The sequence below is a fragment of the Salmo salar genome, chromosome ssa10 (assembly GCF_905237065.1).
Source record: "Salmo salar chromosome ssa10, Ssal_v3.1, whole genome shotgun sequence".
Lineage (NCBI taxonomy): Eukaryota > Metazoa > Chordata > Actinopteri > Salmoniformes > Salmonidae > Salmo > Salmo salar.
Genome location: NC_059451.1, coordinates 111,573,984 through 111,592,141, shown reverse-complemented (window position 1 = coordinate 111,592,141; position 18,158 = coordinate 111,573,984). Strand labels below are relative to the sequence as shown.

The 18,158-nt window shown below is 43.3% G+C and overlaps 1 protein-coding gene across 2 annotated transcripts in view; it reads left to right on the top strand.

Moving 5' to 3' along the window:
- Positions 1-17,110, top strand: part of LOC106561546 (nuclear pore complex protein Nup160) — a 33,878-nt gene extending 16,768 nt beyond the window's left edge. The window contains exons 14-30 of one of the 2 annotated variants that reach the window (XM_014125623.2): positions 1,283-1,446; positions 5,533-5,660; positions 5,774-5,844; positions 6,060-6,222; positions 6,581-6,650; positions 6,857-6,955; positions 11,438-11,554; positions 11,734-12,021; positions 13,607-13,712; positions 13,841-14,062; positions 14,429-14,539; positions 14,727-14,850; positions 15,095-15,193; positions 15,341-15,482; positions 15,650-15,775; positions 16,448-16,543; positions 16,678-17,110. In XM_014125623.2, coding sequence (XP_013981098.2) covers positions 1,283-1,446; positions 5,533-5,660; positions 5,774-5,844; positions 6,060-6,222; positions 6,581-6,650; positions 6,857-6,955; positions 11,438-11,554; positions 11,734-12,021; positions 13,607-13,712; positions 13,841-14,062; positions 14,429-14,539; positions 14,727-14,850; positions 15,095-15,193; positions 15,341-15,482; positions 15,650-15,775; positions 16,448-16,543; positions 16,678-16,761 — 2,210 coding nt within the window. In that variant the 3' untranslated portion in view covers positions 16,762-17,110. The remainder of the gene's footprint in view (positions 1-1,282; positions 1,447-5,532; positions 5,661-5,773; positions 5,845-6,059; positions 6,223-6,580; positions 6,651-6,856; positions 6,956-11,437; positions 11,555-11,733; positions 12,022-13,606; positions 13,713-13,840; positions 14,063-14,428; positions 14,540-14,726; positions 14,851-15,094; positions 15,194-15,340; positions 15,483-15,649; positions 15,776-16,447; positions 16,544-16,677) is intronic. The other variant, XM_014125624.2, reaches the window with a different exon arrangement.
- The last annotated feature ends 1,048 nt before the right edge of the window (positions 17,111-18,158 follow it).

Sequence of the window (18,158 nt, the reverse complement as noted above, 5' to 3'; positions counted from 1 at the left end):
ACAACTCAAATAAGCAAAGAGAAATGACAGTCCATCATTACTTTAAGACATGGTCAGTCAATCCGGAACATTTCAAGAACTTTGAAAGTTTCTTCAAGTACATTTGCAAAAACCTTCAAGCGCTATGATGAAGCTGGCTCTCATGAGGACCGCCACAGGAAAGGAAGACCCAGAGTTACCTCAGCTGCAGAGGATAAGTTCATTTGAGTTATAAGCTTAAGAAATTGCAGCCCAAATATATGCTTCAGAGTTCAAGTAACAGACACATCTCAACATCAACTGTTCAGAGGAGACTGCATGAATCAGGCCTTCATGGTTGAATTGCTGCAAAGAAACCATTACTAAAGGACACCAATAAGAAGAGACTTGCTTGGGCCAAGAAACACGAGCAATGGACATTAGACAGGTGGAAATCTGTCCTTTGGTCTTGAGTCCAGATTGGAGATTTTTGGTTCCAACCGCCATGTCTTTGTGAGACGCAGTGTAGGTGAATGGATGATCTCTGCATGTGTTTTTCCCACCGTAAAGCATGGAGGAGGAGGTGTTATGGTGTGGGGGTGCTTTGCTGGTGACACTGTCAGTGATTGTATTAAGAATTCAAGGCACACTTAACCGGCATAGCTACCACAGAATTCTGTAGCGATACACCATCCCATCTGGTTTGGGCTTATCATTTGTTTTCAACAGGACAATGACCCAACACACCTCCAGGCTGTGTAAGGGCTATTTGAACAAGAAGGAGAGTGATGGAGTGCTGCATTAGATGACCTGGCCTCCACAATCCCCCCCAGCCTCAACCCAATTGGGATGAGTTGGACCGCAGAGTGACGAAAAAGCAGCCAATAAGTGCTCAGCATATGTGGGAACTCCTAAGACTGTTGGAAAAGCATTACAGGTGAAGCTGGTTGAGAGAAGGCCAAGAGTGTGCAAAGCTGTCAAGGCAAAGGGTGTCTTCTTTGAAGAATCTAAAATTATATTTTGATTTGTTTAACACTATTTGCTTACTTCATGATTCCATGTTATTTCATAGTTTTGATGTCTTCACTATTATTCTACAATGTAGAAAATTGTAAAAATAAATAAAAACCCTTGAATGAGTAGGTGTCCAAACTTATGACTGGTACTGTATATCAACACAGATTAGCCCTAGATAATGCTATATGGTGTCATTTATTGACTGGTAAGTTTAGTTTTTATTATTATTTGAGTAGGAACTTAAACTGAATGTTTGAGCTCAGTTTGTATGAAAATGGATCGGTTTAAACTGATGTGTGTGCCCCAGCAGGCCAGTCCCTGTCGTGGCGGATCAGTCTGTCCCAGCTGTATGGTAGCAGTGTGGCGGTGGCTGTGGTGTGTCAGGCTGTCTGTCAGATGGCCATGACCAGAGCCCTGTTCTGTAGGGACCTGCTCATACTGCAGCAGCTCTACCTACGTCAAGGAGACAATGTAAGTAGTAGTACACACACACTGAGACAGAAATACAAACGCATCACACTAGGGCTGACCCCAACAAAAACAAATCTTGGTTGACTGAGAGGAGACTGTTCTTTCGACCAATCGGAATTGTAAAACTTATTTTTGTAGACACAGCCTATGTGTTTTAATCAAATCAACTATATGCACTGAGCTTGTCTAATTCTAAGCGCACTGTTTGAAATAATTAAGACACATTAATGACCAGAGAGAGACTGACAGCAATTGCAGACTTGCTATGCTGTGTTAAAAGAATTAGTGAGTGACCGTGTGACTAGCACCCATTTGTCTCTCTCCTCCATGCTGCAGCGAACACTACAAAACTTTGTTTTATCACGCTGTCCATGTTGCTGAAGCTGCAACATAATTACAGCCATTTCTGACTGAATTTTTGTTACCGAAATCCCTCATTTGTTTAGGAAAAGCATTCCCTATTCCCTCAACCTTTGCTCTCTTTACTTGACACGTATGCATTGCATGCACGGGACCAATGGGGCCTGACCTATAGCATATCATAATCGCATCAATAAATTGGTTATAACAAACACAGAACACATGTGACAGCAAAATGAATACAAAGGACGTGACAGACCAACTCGAAACGAGGGAATCTTTACTGGTTGTTCAGGAGGTAAAGGGAAAGTTGGATGTGTGGAATAAATGACTAGTTGTGGAAAATACTGGATAAAGAAAAAGAAGGTAAGGAGCAAGCACTGCATGCATATTATGTGTGCCAAACAGGTGCTGTTAGATTACAATATCATTTTTCTGACCATTTGGAACAATGTAAACAACACAAAATAAATGATAAGAATACCAGAGTCTAAAGTTTTTGTAAAGCCTTTATTACAGTTAAGACTAAAAACAGTCTCATTCATTCATGAATGCAATTTCCAAAATGGAACGGTTTATTTATCGTTTACGCTAATTATTCATGTTGCTTTATTTTATTTTAAAACAAATTCTTGATTGCATTTAATCTCTTGAATGACTCATGCTGTGTGATGACATGAATGATTGATACAGTAGCCTATATAAGCATTGAAATTAGGGATGCATGATATCGGAATTGATGTGCAAAGCCGACGTCAAAGCTGACGTGCATACCTATATAACATAGGTACATGACGTAATGACCCCACGTAAAATTTTGCGCTACACATGCAACACAGCATTCCTAACCTAGCCCACAATGTCTGCTGTGTGGATCGAGCAGTCAACATGTTTACATTTTAGTCATTTAGCAGACGCTCTTATCCAGAGCGACTTACAGTAGAGTGCATACATTTTTACATACGGGCCCCCCGTGGGAATCGAACCCACAACCCTGGCGTTGCAAGCACCATGCTCTACCAACTGAGCTACAGTGGGACAGTCATTTGAAAGAGTAAGAACATTTCAGTGAGAGAACTCAAAAGACGAAATCCATTAACGCCAAGATAATGGAATACATTGCCCTTGACAATCAACCGTTCTCTGTCGTGGGTGATGTTGGCTTTCGCCATCTGGTCGAGCACCGGTACACACTACCAAGTGTGCTATTTTTCAGACGTTGCTCTACCGGAGTTGCCCAGTAATAGCGTTACTGCTATTAGCTTCACGACATACATACTATGGAACACCGTTTTGGGTCTTTGCATGCCAAAAAAAAGATACAGTAGCACTGTCAAAGCTGTACAAAAAAGTCTGCAAACACCGGCCATGAACGATGTGTTTTCAATACCACGTTGGTAATAAAGCATAATTTGTTTGACCAACTTCTGGAGTAGCTAGCTTTAGCTTGGTACCTTGCTAGCACCAATACAACCAGCCTGAAAACAATGACCAGTAGAAACTGCTGTCATTTTCATTATTCTTAGCAATGATTTAGGAATCCTTGTAAGTATTGTAGTTCGCTTATTGAAATTGAACTTCAGTTCATGAAAATAAATAGCTAGCCAGCTACTTAACCCTGTTGTCCAAAGCTAACGTTATAAGCAGCCAGCTAGCTTAGTCTGGCTAGTGAGGCTCGACCGGACCGGGTTATGTGTTGTGAAGCTAGCCACAATAAGGATTAGGCACAATAGTGGACTTTGCGGTTAGCCTTCAAAATAAGTGTCATTGACAGTGATGCAAATTAATACAAATAGTAGAATTATGCCATACGTTTATTTTGAAGGCTTACCGCAAAGTCCACTATTGTGGCTAATCCTTATTGTGGCTAGCTTCACATAGATGGGTCCGACCACCATTAATCAAATAAGAACTCTTATTAATTAGGGCTATTTTAGATGAGACCTAGCTATATAGTTAGGTAGCTACTGAAACAGATTGTCGTTTTGCTATGGTTTTGGGGAAGAACATTGTTTGCATTCATGAGCTAGCAATTATTATTTTTTTATGACCAGCACTGTAGGTGCGCAAGACAACTTTAACAGCATCATAGCATACGTATCGATGAATCGTTGTGACATATGAAATACAAGTGATTGTGTAATAACTACATTAAAAAAATTATGAACGCGTTAAATTGTGACGTGCAGCTATATTCAGGTCCTGATTGGTCAACAAGCTTAATTGACACGTTAAATAGTATATTTTGACACGCAAACGACATTCCATCGCAAAGATCCAAACGGCGTTCCATATAAATTCTGCTTGAGACTGAACAAATGAACAACGAAACAGCAAGTTGGTGAAAGAACTAGGTTGATTGTTTTACTGGTAATGGGGACCCTACGTAAACGCCAACAAAATAACTGTGTGTGTGTAACCTTTTATTTAACTAGGCAAGTCAGTTAAGAACAAATTCTTATTTACAATGACGGCCAAACCCGGACGACGCTGTGCCAATTGTGCGCCGCCCTATGGGACTCCCAATCACGGCCGGATGTGATAGACTGGATTTGAACCAGGGACTGAAGTGACGCCTCTTACACTGAGATGCAGTGCCTTAGACCGCTGCGTCCGTGTTAACTATTTAACTGTACTAGAATACTTAAAAGGCCGCTAAAATATTAAGTATCGTTTTTGTTTTGGCAAGGAAAATATCGGATATCGGTATTGGCCGAAAATGTCATATCGGTGCATCAATAATTGAAATATATGCTTAAGTTACAGTATTAAGACTAAACAGGATGCGCTCTTTGGCCTACAGCTCGATGGTTGTCATACAAGGCTGCTATACTAAGCCTATTGATGATAATGACATTACTTATTATAATGATGACAATAATATCAAGAAAAGGAGGGTTATTATAAATATTTTTTCAGACAATTTGGAAGTGTAAACAACACTAAATAAATTGTAAGTAATACCAGAGGCTGTTCTAATGGAAAAAAGTGTAAAGCCTTTATTACAGCATGGCAAAGATTTAAAAACAGCCACATTTGTGAAATTGTTTGACCGACATGTAGTGGCTGAGGCTTGGTGCTCACGGAATCAGTAGGCTATTAAACAAACACACAAAACCGTCTTATTTCGGTGTATATGTATGATTTATAAAGCCAGGCGCATTTAAGTTAAGCTATTCATTATAGACCTAATTAAGTTGGCGTTTCCTCTCACTTTTCTTCGAAAATTAAGGTAAGTGCTTTTTTCTCTTCTGCTAACTCCAACTGCTGTCTTCGTCGCATTGTTCTCAACACCAATATGCTGATTAACTTTGCTATTATGCACATAGCAACATGGTCTAGGAAAAGGCGCCAATTCAACAGCACATTGATGTTTCAGAACCGTGGACAGTGACCACTATCCAACGCGGGAGAAAGTGCATTTGTTCTAAAATATTTGTATTAGTGTTGCACCATTGTTCTTAGGTAATATAACCATATACAATTTCAATAGCGCATGTCTTAGTGATGGACTGCCATCCTCACGGCCTCCACAATAGATTAGTCCACAGACAGGCGCACAGACAGACAGGTGTCTTGTACACCATGAAATACGTTTTTTGTTACTGCTCGACTGAAGAAATCTTGGTCGACCAACAAACAATTGACCTGTCGACTAAATATGGTCCGCCCTACATCACACACACACGTCAGTCTGCTCTTTTGACTTAACTGTGTGTTCTCCAGGTGTTCCCGGGTGGAGGGTCTCAGCTACAACAGGACCTGATCCCCCGCTCCTCTCAGCTTCTCTCCTCCTACTATCTCCTCAAACACATCACCCAGAGCCTGACCACCACCGTGCCTCTTGACATCATGTACGCACACACACAAACACACACAACAGACACGCATTCCAACGCAAAGCAACACAACACACAGTATTGAATTCAGTGAATTCTGCCTGGTTGACGTTGTGTTCTCCCTCCAGAGATGCCAACCTGCAGCACCTGTCAGTCCTGGAGCTGTCTGATTCTCCAGCTATGGCCAGCAACAGATCAGGTCAGGTCCTATGTGTAGCCTCCGTGTTGACTTCAAGCCTCTCTCTAAGCGATTACTTTTTTTCCTGCTTTTCTGACATTGCCCTCTATTCATACATCATTGCAATATGCCTAGCTAACCCAAACCAATATCATACTTTTGTCTGAGTTTTCTTGATTGTCTATATTGTCCTGATCACATCCCTGTATCCAACTCCGTTTTCTTTCCCCCCTCAGTCCGGAGCCCCCAGACGGTGGTGGAGCTGTTCTACCAGAGCGTAGCGCGGAAGGCCATCATTACCCAAATCTACTCAAAGCAGCACAGCCTCTCCCCGGGCACAGCCCTGCTCCACTGGCCCCACATGGTCTCCAGCGTGGTCACCCTGCTGGCTCAGCAACTGTATCCTACTACACCTACACACACACACACGACTGTGCTTGGCTAAGCAAAAGTTGATGTTTCCCTAGGAAAGGTTATCTACACAGTTGGCATATTTTTAAGCTGGGCGAGCCCTAAAATTGATATTTAGGCAATGTTATTTCTGTCCTCATACACGGCTAGGCTAGACGAGGCTAGAGTTAATATGCTTTACGCAAGGTTATTACATACCACATGGCTAGCACATGCTATGCTATTAAAGCGAGGCAAAGCTACATTTGATGTGCTTTAGGCAACGATTTGACTATTAGTCTTAGAGGGTTGCAATGAGGTGTACTGTAAATAATGTCAAGGTTGGCCCTTAACACTATCTCGAAAGCTGGCCCAACAACCTTGGCTTCCAGTTCCCTGAGTGTCTGATGGGCAACTGCCAGTACGCACAACTACAGGTGAGACGCTTCCCACGGACTCAACAACCCTCTCACACACTATTTGTGTTGCATCATGTTTTTTTTTTACCTTGACTGCATAACCAATGTCCTAATTGGGACAATAAATATATGTATTTATTGATTGAAGCAGATTTAATTAAAAAGCCAACTGATGCATTTTTAAATAGAATATTTTCTTAAGCTCTCCTTTTCTCTCTCTTCAGGAGTATGTGCGTCTCATTGGGCCGTGGTGTCAGGTTAACGTGGGCTCCTGCCGCTTCATGCTGGGCCAATGTTACCTGGCCAATGGAGAGGGACAGAAGGTGTGTGTTTTAAAGTGGAACTGACAGCGTTTTAACTTATTTTCACATATGGAACAAACAGACAATCATATCAGTCAATATCAAATTCCCAATTTATGCTACAAACCTTTAAGATAAAAACAACAAAAAAAGGTTCTATTTGCCTCAACATTCCATAGGTAGGCCTAGACCCATCCACTTGGGAGCCAGGCCAAGCCAATCAGGAGTCTTTCCCCACGAAAGGGCTTTATTACAGACAGAAATACTGTTTTATCTGCTGTCCGGGTGGCTGGTCTCAAACGATCCCGCAGGTAAAGAATCCAGATGTGGAGGTCCTGGGCTGGCTTGGTTACATGTGGTCTGCGGTTGTGAGGCCGGTTCAATGTAGTGCCAAATTCTCTAAAACTACATTGGATGCGGCTTATGGTAGAGAAATGAATATTAAATTCTCTGGCAAAATGTCTGGTGGACAACTTGAGAAATCTGTGGCATTGTTGTGACAAAATGCACATATTAGTGGCCTTTTATTGCCCCCAGCACAAAGTGCACCTGTGTAATGATCATGCTGTTTAATCAGCTTCTTGATATGTCACACCTGTCAGGTGGATGGATTTTCTTGGCAAAGGAGAAATGCTCACTAACAGGGATGGAAACACATTTGTGCACAAAATTTGAGAGAAATGTTTTCTGTACGTATGGAACATTTCTGGTATCTTTTATTTCAGCTCATGAAACATGGGACCAACACTACATGTTGTGTTATTTTTGTTCAGTGTATATAATTCACCAGTACATTTCTTGGTAGTCAAAAATGATTGCTATCAGTGTAAATCACAGCTGGCCTGGTACAATGTTTGCTGCCTTCATTCAGGGATGCACTGTTTCAATGGCTCATCATTTTGTACAAAAACAGATGAATGTAACAAAGGTTGGGAATGACAATACAATCAAACTAGCAAGGGCGATGATCACAAGTCGGTCATAATGTGGCTAATAGGCTATCGTAGCTATATGTAACAGGCTCCGTGTTTTTAGCTTAACGTTAGATAGCTGCTAGGAAGATGTCATGTCACTGGAGGAGTGGGTCGAATTACTTTTTCCCCTCGTATCGTTTTCCGGTGGCTATACACAGCTAGAGATGCAGGTGTCATTTGGTTAGCTAGCAAGAACTTGAACGACTTATCCAGTTAGCATATCTCTTGCGTTTGCAAGTTCACTCTGGCTATCTACTCCAATTTCAGAGTACTCTCATCTGAGTATGCCAGAGCTCAGAATAACTGATGAATTTACGAACATCAACACCTGCTGAATGTGGCCGGTGTCAGTAAACATAGGCAAAGTAAGTTAGTCACGAACGTTCTGGATAACATGTAAACAGCCTAACCAGCTCTGCTAGGGTGAGTAAAATGGTCAAAGTAAGGCATTCTCTCATTTGTGTCTGGAGGTACAGTGAGGGGAAAAAGTATTTGATCCCCTGCTGATTTTGTACGTTTGCCCACTGGCAAAGAAATGATCAGTCTATAATTTTAATGGTAGGTTTATTTGAATAGTGAGAGGCAGAATAACAACAACAAAAAATCCTGAAAAACGCATGTCAAATATGTTATAAATTGATTTGCATTTTAATGAAGGAAATAAGCATTTGACCCCTCTGCAAAACATGACTTAGTACTTGGTGGCAAAACCCTTGTTGGCAATCAGTGGTCAGACGTTTCTTGTAGTTGGCCACCAGGTTTGCACACATCTCTGGAGGGATTTTGTCCCACTCCTCTTTGCAGATCTTCTCCAAGTCATTACGGTTTCGAGGCTGACGTTTGGCAACTCGGACCTTCAGCTCCCTCCACAGATTTTCTATGGGATTAAGGTCTGGAGACTGGCTAGGCCACTGCAGGACCTTAATGTGCTTCTTCTTGAGCCACTCCTTTGTTGCTTTGGCTGTGTGTTTTGGGTCATTGTCATGCTGGAATACCCATCCACGACCCATTTTCAATGCCCTGGCTGAGGGAAGGAGGTTCTCACCCAAGATTTGACGGTACATGACCCCGTCCATCGTCCCTTCGATGCGGTGAAGTTGTCATGTCCCCTTAGCAGAAAAACACCCCCAAAGCATGATGTTTCCACCTCCATGTTTGACGGTGGGGATGGTGTTCTTGGGGTCATAGGCAGCATTCCTCCTCCTCCAAACACGGCGAGTTGAGTTGATGCCAAAGAGCTCCATTTTGGTCTCATCTGACCACAACACTTTAACCCAGTTGTCTTCTGAATCATTCAGATGTTCATTGGCAAACTTCAAACTGGCATGTATATGTGCTTTCTTGAGCAGGGGGACCTTGCGGGCGCTGCAGGATTTGTCCTTCATGGCGTAGTGTGTTACCAATTGTTTTCTTGGTGACTATGGCCCCAGCTGCCTTGAGATCATTGACAAGATCCTCCCGTGTAGTTCTGGGCTGATTCCTCACCGTTCTCATGATCATTGCAACTCCACAAGGTGAGATCTTGCATGGAGCCCCAGGCCGAGGGAGAATGACAGTTCTTTTGTGTTTCTTCCATTTGCGAATAATCGCACCAACTGTTGTCACCAAACTGCTTGGCGATGGTCTTGTAGCCCATTCCAGCCTTGTATAGGTCTACAATCTTGTCCCTGACATACAGGTATACAGGTAACAAACTGAGATTAGGAGCACTCCCTTTAAGAGTGTGCTCCTAATCTCAGCTCGTTACCTGTATAAAAGACACCTGGTAGCCAGAAATCTTTCTAATTGAGAGGGGGTCAAATACTTATTTCCCTCATTAAAATGCAAATCAATTTATAACATTTTTGACATGTGTTTTTCTGGATTTTTTTGTTATTCTGTCTCTCACTGTTCAAATAAACCTACCATTAAAATTATAGACTGATAATTTCTTTGTCAGTGGGCAAACGTACAAAATCAGCAGGGGATCAAATACTTTTTTCCCTCACTGTAGCTAGCTAGCAAGCTAGCCAAATTATTGCTATCAGGTTGTAAATCACAGCTGTCCTGGTACAATGTTTGCTGCCTACATTCGGGATGCACTGTTTCAGTTTCAAAGGCTCAATATTTTGGATAAAAAAACGGACGACTGTAACAAAGGCTGGGAATGACAATACAATTGGTTAGCTTTGGGTGCTTGGTTGGGACAAGCATGCGTTGTTAGCAGGTAAGCTGCAGAAGAACGAAAAGGCAACAATTTCCTATCAATTATCAGTGCAATTTTGACGGCCAACTAGTTGAAGAAGTTTTGGTTTATCTAATGTTCCTTCGTTAGATGTTAGCTCATCTTTCTCTGGCTAGCATTAGTTGTTGATATTTTTGTTGATGTCCATAACTGAGGGAGAGAGGGCCTACCTTTTCATGTTTGTTTGTTTATTTGAATAGGACTGTCAAGTTCCCAAATGTAAGAGGACTCCCAAGTGGTATTGACATATTTGCAGAAATCCATGCAGGTGTATTTTGAGGCTTTTGGCGACTGCGTTCTAATGATCAAAAGTCATACTGTTGTAATTGCCTGTAAACACACAGTCCAGTTCATAGTGAATGATGCCAGGCCTGTGGCAAATAAAGGCCTACTGTAGCTCCGAATTGGCTATCGCGCACCAGTCTGGGTAAGCTCTGGTCCTGGACAAGAGAGATGTTATAGTTACTACAGTTAATTGTCCAAACGCATGGCTGCTTTCCCACTCTATATTGCTATAGAACTTTCACAAATGCCTTAGATATGGTCATTTTCAAGTTTACGTATACTAAGTGCTCGCTTGTCAGAAAATGTTTAAAAAAGTGTCATGCTTCCTGGGGGTTCACAATAACATATTTTAATAAGATATCATGTTGCTCAAATGCAGTCAGTTCCACTTTAAGAGTTGCGGTTGCATTTCAACGTGCCATTATGACTATGGGAAGAGTTGTTGCGGTAGTACAGAAGGTGTAGTGGCTGAAAGCATGAAATATGTAATATTTCTGAGTTGTTGCTTCACAGGTGTTTATTTTATTTTACCTTTGTGTTCTGAGTCAACTTACCTGGTAAAATATTCTCATTTACAGAAACGACCTGGGGAATAGTTTCAGGGGAGAGGAGGGGGATGAATGATCCAATTGTAAGCTGGGGATGATTAGGTGGCCGTGATGGTATGAGGGCCAGATTGGGAATTTAGCCAGGACACCAGGGTTAACACCCCTACTCTTACAATAAGTGCAATGGGATCTTTAATGACCTCAGAGAGTCAGGACACCCGTTTAACATCCCATCCGAAAGACGGCACCCTATACAGGGCATTGGGATATTTTTTGGACCAGAGGAAAGAGTGCCTCCTGGCCCTCCAACACCACTTCCAGCAGCATCTGGTCTCCCATCCAGGGACTGACCAGGACCAAACCTGCTTAGCTTCAGAAGCAAGTCAGCAGGGTGGTATGCTGCTGACGGTGGTGTGACAGAGCAGCACCAGTAGATGTTTTTTGACCCCCATTTGTGGCATGTTGTGTCCAGGCACTACAGTGTTTCCAGGAGGCGGCAGTGGAGGTGGAGAGGGAGGAGTTTCTTCTGAGATTGACAGGAGCCAAGGAGAAAGCTGCGGCTGCACCGAGACTACAGTACTACAACAAGGTTACTAAGGGAACCCGTTCTTTAAATAATATATTATTAGATTATTTATTAAATGTAGTCGGGTGCTCGTGCCCTACGAACCCTTTCAAACACAGTCTGGATGCACCTGTGTGGAATGAGATTTTTTATTTGTAATTTTTTTTGTACAGTGTTTTTACTTATTCTCAAGTGTGTGTTAGGTGCTGCGGTTGCTGGAGGACGTTGGTCTGCCAGAGCTGGTCATCCATCTAGCCACTCTGGCCATCACGGAGGCCGTCAATGACCCCAGGAGTCAGGCTGCCCTGTGGACCCGCATCTTCAAGCATCACCTGGACCTAGGACACAACAGCCAAGCCTACGAAGCCCTCACACAGAACCCTGACTCCAGCAGCCAGTTAGACTGTTTGCGTCAGCTTGTTGTGGTTCTGTGTGAGCGTTCTCAACTTCAGGACCTGGTCCAGTTCTCCTACGTCAACCTGCACGATGAGGTAGACACACATACAGTCGTGGCCAAAAGTTTTGAGAATGACATTAATTTTCAGTCTGCTGCCTCAGTTAGTATGATGACAATTTGCATATACTCCAGAATGTTATGAAGAGTGATCAGATGAATTGCAATTAATTACAAAGTCCCTCTTTACCATGCAAATTAACTGAATCCCCAAAAACATTTCCACTGCATTTCAGCCCTGCCACAAAAGGACCAGCTGACATGTCAGTGATTCTCTCGTTAACACAGGTGTGAGTATTGATGAGGACAAGGCTGGAGATCACTCTGTCATGCTGATTGAGTTCGAATATGACTGGAAGCTTCAAAAGGAGGGTGGTGCTTGGAATCATTTCTTCCTCTGTCAACCATGGTTACCTGCACGGAAACACGTGCCGTCATCATTGCTTTGCACAAAAAGGGCTTCACAGGCAAGGATATTGCTGCCAGTAAGATTGCATCTAAATTAACCATTTATCGGATCATCAAGAACTTCAAGGAGAGCGGTTCTATTGTTGTGAAGAAGGCTTCAGGGCGCCCAAGAAAGTCCAGCAAGCGCCAGGACCGTCTCATAAAGTTGAGGGATCGGGGCACCACCAGTATAGAGCTTGCTCAGGAATGGCAGCAGGCAGGTGTGAGTGCATCTGCACACACAGTGAGGCAAAGACTTTTGGAGGATGGCCTGGTGTCAAGAAGGGCAGCAAAGAAGCCACTTCTCTCCAGGAAAAACATCAGGGACAGACTGATACTCTGCAAAAGGTACAGGGTTTAGACTGGGGTAAAGTAATTTTCTCTGATGAATCCCCCTTTCCGATTGTTTGGGGCATCTGGAAAAAAATCTTGTCCGGAGAAGACAAGGTGAGCGCTACCATCAGTCCTGTGTCATGCCAACAGTAAAGCATCCTGAGACCATTCATGTGTGGGGTTGCTTCTCAGCCAAGGGAGTGGGCTCACTCACAACGAGAGCAACTTCTCCCAACCATCCAGGAACAGTTTGGTGACGAACAATGCCTTTTCCAGCATGATGGAGTACCTTGACATAAGGCAAAAGTGATAACTAAGTGGCTTGGGGAACAAAACATCGATATTTTGGGTCCATGGCCAGGAAACTCCCCAGACTTTAATCCCATTGAGAACGTGTGGTCAATCCTCAAGAGGTGGGTGGACAAACAAAAACCCACAAATTCTGACAAACTCCAAGCATTGATTATGCAAGAAATGGCTGCCATCAGTCAGGATGTGGCCCAGAAGTTAATTGACAACATGCCAGGGTGGATTGCAGAGGTCTTGAAAAAGAAGGGTCAACACTGCAAATATTGACTCTTTGCATCAACTTCATGTAATTGTCAATAAAAGCCTTTGACACTTATGAAATGCTTGTAATTATACTTCAGTTTTCCATAGTAACATCTGACAAAAATATCTAAAGACACTGAAGCAGCAAACTTTGTGACACAAATATTAATTTCCATTCTCAAAACTTTTGGCCACGACTGTACATTCTCTTTACATTTGGTTAGAGCGCATTATGGACTATATAATTGTATCAGATCAAGTGTTTGACCTTGTTTCTTTTCTGGCTGCAGGTGGTTAGCATCATAGAGTCCAGAGCCAGAGCAGTGGACCTGATGTCCCACAACTACTACGAGCTGCTCTACGCCTTCCACATCAACAGACACAACTACAGGAAAGGTGAGAGGAGCCTGGGACTCTGTCACATATTAGCACTTTGTTTAGAAATGTGGCTGGCGGTATTTCTTTTTACTCTCCATTTTGTGTGTTTTTATTTTGATGTGTTTGGCCCTATCTGTGTCCTCCAGCGGGTACGGTGATGTTTGAGTACGGCATGCGTCTGGGCCGGGAGGTGAGGACACAGCTGGGTCTACAGAAACAGGTCAACTGTTGCCTGGCCTCCCTCAACTGTCTACGGCTCATCAGATCTGACTACGCCTGGATTGTCCAACCCACCTCTGGAGCGGTGTATGTGAGGCCCGCTGCATCACCAAAGAGGAACTACGATGGAGAGTTTACTACTGGTCCAGGTGAGATACTATAGGCATAGGTAACGATTTGTGATTATTATAATTACCGCTATAAATGTTCCTTTTTGGTCATTACCATCTTTACACCACTATGTTTGGGACATGGTGGGAAATGTGTATGATGACATGCTCTTTAAATTCTACAGTATTGTAATTGTTTGTCCGTTAAGTTCATGTTTTAAGTATCCCTATATTCCTGTTATTACGGGGCTATTACTCTGTTATTAGTGTGCCGGTGTTTCGTAGTTGATGATCCTGGCCTGAGTGCAATGGCAACCGTGTATTGTGCTAATATGGTTGCGTAAACGTTGTTAAACTGGAACCTTGTCGTTGTGTCATTTGGAGTTAACATCCGTGTCCCTGCAGTGAGTGGTCAGATAGACATCCTGGAGCTGAAGGACCTTCAGAAGGAGTACGCCCTGGCTCGTAGCCGCCTCACCCTGGCTCAGCATCATCCACCCTCTGCTGCCATTGCAGGTACAAACAACACTGATAACATATTCTCAAAAGTGAATGGAAAGTAACTTGTCAGTAAGCCGTCACCAATGATGTTTTGCCTTGATACCTCTTAATGTGATCATTTAGAGGGGGGAACATTATTCCTGTAAGGAAACCCCTAATCGAACACCAGAAATGTAACACAGTTCTGTGTGTGGTGTTGCAGGCAGCGCCTCTGCAGTGGAGATGGTGTCCCTACTGGTCCAATCAGGACTGTTCGACTGTGCCCTCTCTCTCTGCCAGACCTTCAAACTCTCCCTCACTTCAGTCTTCGAGGGACTTGCCTTCAAGTAAGTAACAGGCTCAGTTAGGACAGAGTCAACTGCATAGAGTGACTTGAATTTCTACGCATATCTCTCGTTGACAATGCATGATTTACGTGAATTTCCTAGTTATGCATGCAGTTAGTATTCAGCCTGTAGTGATCACACCAAAGTAATCAGTCTTGCCTTGTCTGAACTAACATGTAGATACAGGGGTTTCCTTCCTGTGGGTTGATAGTGGTGTGGTGATGCTTGCCGTTTGTATTTCCAGGTGTATAAAGTTACAGTACGGTGGAGAGGAGGATCAGAATGAAGCCTGGAACTGGCTGGCTGCCAATCAGCTGTGTACCATCACAACCAAAGAGTCAAGGTTGGTTAAATGTATGAACTCTTCATGGTACAAATTGGCTAGTGAATACCACATTGTCCACCTTGTGGTGCAGTTGGGAATATTAAAAAGGTCAACTTGAACAATAAAAATAGAAGTGAAATCATGTAAAATATGACTTTCCGCCAGTGCGACAGATGAGGCGTGGCGCCTTCTGGCCTCTTACCTGGAGAAGCATCCTACTCAGAATGCTCAGCACCATCGCTGTGTCATCAACAAGCTGCTGTCACACGGTGTACCACTGCCCGACTGGCTGGTCAACGCCTACAAGGTGAGAGAGTGCAGTATTTGTGCATGTATTTATATTGCGCTAAATGCAAGGCATATTTTCTGAGAAGGACCCCTAGATATGAATTAAATGGACGAGTCCATAAATGTACCTTTCTGTAGTTGTATTTTCTCCCCATGTATAATAAAACAAGCTTGTTTTGTTTTTAGGGGGTAGATGCTGCAGCGTTGTTACGGCTCTACCTGAACTACGACCTGCTGGAGGCAGCAGCTGGGCTGGTGTTGGAGTATGTAGATGCCCTCCTGGGGAAGGGACACCAGTACTTTGGCATCGAGGTACACTATACACTGAGTGTACAAAATATTAGGAACACCTGCTCTTTACATGACAGACTGACCAGGTGAAAGCTATGATCCCTTATTGATGTCACTTGTTAAATCCACTTCAATCAGTGTAGATGAAGGGGAGGAAACAGGTTAAAGAAGGATTGTTAAGCCTTGAGACATGGAATATTTGTGTCCCATTTAGCGGGTGACTGGGCAGGACAAAAGAACGGTATGGTAGGTGTCAGGTGCACCTGTTTGTGTCAATAACTAAAACGCTGCTGGGTTTTTAACACTCAACAGTTTCCTGTGTATCAGTAATGGTCCACCACCCAAATGACATCCAGCCAACTTGACACAACTGTGGGAAGCATTGGAGTCAACATCGGCCAACATCCCTGTGGAACGCTTTCAACACCTTATAAAGTGCATGCCCCAACGAATTGAGGCTGTTGTGAGGGCAAAAGGGGATGCGACTCAATATTAGGAAGGTGTTCCGAATGTTTTGTACACTCGGTGTACGTCACTTCCCATGTTTGATGCATGGTTGTTTTACCCATCTTAGTTGAACACACTTGATTCTTATCTCTAGAGAAGGGTCTAAAATGTCAATATAATGGATTGAAAAGTCAAATGTTTGTCCTTTTTTAAATTGTTTCTCTCTGGTAATGGTGTGTTGTACAGAGGCCCCTCTCAGCCACAGCGCCGTTGGTGTGGCTCCCATACACATCCATCGACCAGCTCCTCCAGTCGCTCAACGAGACCCAGACCAACGCCAGAGTAAGTTGATTCGAAATACTATTTTTGAAATCGGTTTGACAACCTGTGCTGACATCAAACCTGACATGACTGTCCTCAGTTTAAAAGTTAACATGCACCACCACGCTCCTCATTACTTGTCCTCTCCATCTCAGATGTACAAGAAACTGCAGGACAAGCTGAATGACTACCACAAACTGGTGGACCAGACGACGAGGAGAAGGCTCCAGGCCCAGTAGAAGCACCGTCTGTCAGTCAAAACACAGCACTGCTTGCATCCAGATTCTACTCTGCTACCAAAGTGTGCACTTACACACTCAGTCATGGATTTCAAAGCATTGGATTGGTGTAAGAATTGGCTGGGGGATGTTTCCGCCATTGCTAATTCCATGACGGGGAAGATGGAGGTGCACACTTTAGGAGGTGGGTGAAGAATCGGGTACAGCATCGGGTAGAGCCTGGCCCCACTGCCCCTCCAGGTGCTGACTCACAATGTCCATGACTCTCTGGAACACAAAACAGACTCAATGGAAGAAGGGAAATGCATGTATTTTTGTACTAAGGGTAAATTAAACTGACTTATTCGTATGCACTTTGCCAGATTGTTTTGTGGCAGACATTTTGTGTTGTCTAATTTCTGGCAAACGTTGAGAGTGAGGGCTCAAGAATATGGAAAAGAGGAATGGGGAAAAAGTGTCCGTCTTACCTGCTTGTTGCATTTACATCTACTGTATACACTCACTGGCCAGTTTACTAGGTACACCCATCTAGTACTGGGTCAGACCACTCTTTGCCTCCAGAACAGCCTGAATTCTTTGGGCATGGATTCTACAAGGTTTCAAATGTTTGTTGCTCAGTTGGTCAAGGGACCTAACATGTGCCAGGAAAACATTCCCCACACTAGTACACCACTGCCAGCAGGATGGATTAATACTGTTTACGCCAAATCTTGACTGCCGTCAGCATGATGCAACGGGAACCAGGATTTTTTTTAGTGCCCAGTTGATAGGAGTGGGCGTCTGCTGCAATAGCCCATCCGTGACTAGGATCGACGAGTTGTGCGTTCCGAGATGCGACGTTATGTCTGTTTGTGGCCCTCCTGTTAGCTTGCACGATTCTTGCCCTTCTCTTTTAACATGTCTCATCAACAACCTGTTTTTCATCCACAGGCAGGACTGCTGCTGACTGGATGTTTTGTTTGTTGCACCATTCTCGGTAAACCCTAGACCCTGTCGTGCGTGAAAAGCCCAGGAGGTTGGCAGATACCGGATCCGGCACCAATGGTCATACTACGCTAAAAGTCACTTAGGTCACTTGTTTTGCCCATTCTAACGTTAAATCGAACAGTAACTGAATGCGTTGATGCCTCTGTGCCTGCTTAATATAGCAAGCCACGTGACTGGCTTTAGGAGCCATCAATTTTTGTGAACGGGTGGTGTACCTAATGAACTGGCCGTTGAGTGTAGATTGTGAGTTCCAACTAACAATTTTAATGTGTATTTTTTTATGGAGGTACATTGTGATAATTATTGAAACATGTTGTTTTGTACTTTACTGCCTGTGAACTTTTACAATGCAAGTAAAGTTTTCCTTAGTATTAAGAAGTTGTCCTGAAGGCAATTTTATTAGTACTTGA